Source organism: Belonocnema kinseyi, chromosome 9 (assembly GCF_010883055.1).
Source record: "Belonocnema kinseyi isolate 2016_QV_RU_SX_M_011 chromosome 9, B_treatae_v1, whole genome shotgun sequence".
Lineage (NCBI taxonomy): Eukaryota > Metazoa > Arthropoda > Insecta > Hymenoptera > Cynipidae > Belonocnema > Belonocnema kinseyi.
This window is the reverse complement of record NC_046665.1, coordinates 100,451,164-100,455,013: the sequence shown is the minus strand read 5'-3', so window position 1 is coordinate 100,455,013 and position 3,850 is coordinate 100,451,164. Positions and strand designations below refer to the sequence as shown.

At 24.8% G+C, this 3,850-nt stretch overlaps 1 protein-coding gene across 2 annotated transcripts in view; it reads right to left on the bottom strand.

Moving 5' to 3' along the window:
• LOC117179933 (2-oxoglutarate and iron-dependent oxygenase JMJD4) overlaps positions 1 to 3,850 on the bottom strand; it is a 12,333-nt gene that overhangs the window by 5,023 nt on the left and 3,460 nt on the right. For both annotated transcript variants that reach the window (XM_033372162.1, XM_033372163.1), the window contains exon 2: positions 2,451 to 2,748. In XM_033372162.1, coding sequence (XP_033228053.1) covers positions 2,451 to 2,748 — 298 coding nt within the window. The remainder of the gene's footprint in view (positions 1 to 2,450; positions 2,749 to 3,850) is intronic.

Below are 3,850 nucleotides of genomic sequence, written 5' to 3'. Positions count from 1 at the left end.
AAATAAATAAAATAAATAAAATAAATAAAATAAATAAAATAAATAAAATAAATAAAATAAATAAAATAAATAAAATAAATAAAATGAATAAAATAAATAAAACTATATTGTTAATAAGTATTTTTTTTATCAAACGATTCACTAATTTGTTCACAAATTATATTTTTACTTCAAAGTTCATTCCTTTGGTTCTAAATTGAACTATTTTGATGAAAATTCTTTTCATGTTTGGTTGAGAACATAAATTTTGTAAACTGACTACACGGAGAGAATCATCTTTCTTGGAAGAAATTGAATCATTTTGGTTCAAAATGTATCATTTTTTGTTAAAAATGCAACTATTTGGTAGAAATATTTAAACTTTACATTCTTTGGTGAGAATTGATCTTGAATTTGAAATTATGTAAAAAAAAATTTGCATTATTCTACTTTTTTGAGGAAAATTCAACGATTTGGTGGAAAACTAAACTATTTCGTTGAAAATTAAACTTATTGGTTGAAAAATTGTATTTTGTTGAAAATGCATGTATTTTGTGTCGAAATTCGTCTTTGTTCGTAGATCATAAAACTTTTCGATCGAAAATTCATCTTTTTGGTAGCAAATTTAAGAACTTTGTCGAAAATTGATTTTTTTTGTTCAATTTTTGTTTATCTAAAAATTTAACTTTTCTATGTTTGGTTGAAACTTTATGCTGTATGTTGGATAAGTTGGAAGTTCAACCATTTGGTAAAAAATTCAACAATTTCCTTCAAAATTCATTTTTCTTTCTTGAAAAGTCGTCTTTTTGGTTAAAAAATTAATCTTGTTTGTTAAAAATTTAACTTTTTGGTGGAAAATTCAACAATTTTTTAAAAAATTCTTATATTTGATTAAAAAGTCGTCTTTTTACCAGACTATTATTTTTGTTTGTAGAAAATTATATTTTTTGTTAAAAATTCATATTTTCCGATGAAAAAGTTCAGTTTTCGAAAAAAAATCGACCTTTTAGCTAAAAAATGTACTTTTCCGTTAAAAATTCCATGCATGTTAGAAAAGTGATAGTTTTGTTGTTGAAAATGAATTTCTTTGATGAAAATTTAATTGCCTTATAAGAAATTCGTCTTTTTGTCTTGAAAAATCAAATATTTGATTGAATTTTAATCCGGTTTGATTGCAAATTCGACCATTTGCTTGAAAACTCAGCTATGTATGCTAAAAATTCAACTATTTTGTTAAAAAACGAATTGTTTTTTAAAGATTTAACTATTTTATTCAAGTCTTTATTTTTGGGCGGAATTACACGTTTTTTGTGCCTAATTCGTCTTTTTGGCTTTAAAATTAAATAATTTTGATAAAAAGCCCTGTATTTTTTTCAAAATTCGTCTTTTTTGGTATAACATTATTCTTCTTGGTCGAAAATTCATCGTTTTGGTTGAAAATTGAACAACTTTCTTTAAAATTATTATTTTTTAAAATTATTTTTTCTTAAACTGAAAATTTATGTGTTATATGCCTGGTTAAAACTTTATCCTTTATATTGGATCGGTCGGAAATTCATTTGCGTGGTCGGAAATGTACCTTTTTGGATGAAAATGTAAACATTTTGTTAAAAATTCCTTTTATTCATCGTTCAAAGCTATTTTAAATTAATTTTTATATCTAAAAAGTTAAAAATTCAGTTTTCTACTCAAAAATTCAACTATCTTGTGAAAAATTCATCTTCCTTGATTGATAAATTATCTTTCTTTTTTTAGTTAATTTTTTCCGATTTAAAAGTCCTCTGTTTTCTAAAAGATTCGACATTTTAGCTTGAAAACTGCACTCTTTTGTTGAAAATTCATCTTTAATCGTAGAAAAGTGATCTTTCTTTGTCGAAAATAAAGTTTTGCGATGAACATTCAACTGTTTTCTAATATTTTTTTCTTTTTTTTATAAAGCTTTAAACATTTGATTGAATTTTAATCTCTTGTGTTTGAACATTCGAGCACATTCAATTATTTGGTTAGAAATTCAACTATTTTGTTAAAAATCTGATTATTTTTGGAATATTGAATTATTTTGTTAAATATTTTATGGTAGAAAAGTCGCCCTTCTCAGTTAGAAATTCATATTTCTTGGTCGAAAAGTAACTTTTTTATTATAAATTCAACTATCTTCGCAAAAAATCGTATTTTTGGCTTTAAAATTGTACCATTCGTTCAAATCTTTAAGTATTTTTTAGAAAACTCATCTTTTTTATTGCAAAGTTCAGATATTTGATTGTTAATGCAACTGTTTGGTTGAAAATTAATTTTCTTAATGAAATTCATCTTTTTGTGTTGCAAATGCAATATATTTCGGCTTATCTAAATTAATTTTATTTAAAAAAAGGTCATAAACTTGAAATCCGTATTTAGCCAACGATTACGTTATTACTTTCGGGCCTGGCCACTACACCACTGATAATTATACAGTAATTTTCCATTATTACCAAGAACCTTTAGGGCCGATGTAAACGAACATGTAATCGTCATTTAAATTTGTTCGACCGCTGTAATATTCGTTTAGCCAATCTGAAGCAAAATATTTCGGAACTTGGTAAATGGACATTTTTGGATGTTCCTTTTTGCAATGCCAATCTTTTAAGTAGAGAAGTGGAGAGTCAGTTGGGTAATTTTGAGCTCTAAAATCCATCCAGTAGTTTAGGTAATCGTTTATTGTCATCTCATCTTTATCCTGAGAATTGTAGAATCGTTTGTTACAATCAGCTACAGGAACTGTGCAATCGCCTGTAATGTATTTTTTATAATTATGTTATTTAATTGATTCTTCTTGATGCTTGATTGGCTTTAGGATTATTCCCCACATTTATTATGTTATTTAATATTCAGGATGGCCGTTTTAATCGACGAAATAAATTCTAGGTCATTTCCCGGTCCGCAAACATGTTTCACAGTCAATGAAATTTAAAAAAATGGAACACTAAAGCCAAAAAATTTCCCATTTGAGGTAATAAAACCGAGCTTTAAATAAAAGCACTCAAAGTGGTACTGTTAATTTTGAATTGTTCAAATTGAAATTTAAAAGTTTTTAATTAAAAAATTATGTATTCAAATGCTCAATAATTTACGCGTATAAAATTGAAGGTACTAACATTGTTCAATATAAAAAAATATAAATCCACGTTATCATTTTAAATGCTCTAAATTAAAAAATCAATCAATGAAGTTTAAAATTGTTTAAATTATATAATTTTAAGAAATTTTAAGCTAGAAACATCAAATATTGAAAAATTGAAAAAATCTTAACCGAACACTTTTTAAATTAGAAATTGAATTATTTTCTTTTTAAATAGTATAAACATCCTTGGGAAGCTTCAACATTTTATTTCAAAATCTTGAGAAACCTAAAAGTTGTTTTAAATTGGTTTTAAATTTTTAATTATTTTGGAAATTTTTCAGAACTTCTTGAATGTATAAATAACAATTGAACATTTATTATTTGTAAGCGAAATTTGAGTAATTTTAATAGATATGTGGAAGTTTTAAAAAGATTCAGACTTAATGTAAAACTTGAAATGATAGCATAATATAAAACAAAATGTAGATTTTCGCAGATTAAAAAAAAAATTATATTCTTTTCAAGAATTGTGAAAGGCTTCATATTAATAAAAAAATTTTCTCAAGATTCCTAGGAAAATGAAAAACAACTTTTCATTTTGAAAAATTATTCGAAGAGAATATTTAAAAAGTTTTTCAAAGATTTAAACAAAATTTTCAAAAAATATTCTAAAATTATTATTATTATTATTATTACACCATTAAGCCATTTCCCTTTCGGGGTAGGCGTGACTCACTCGGCAGGGGAAAGGAGTAGTGTGTGGATGGGATA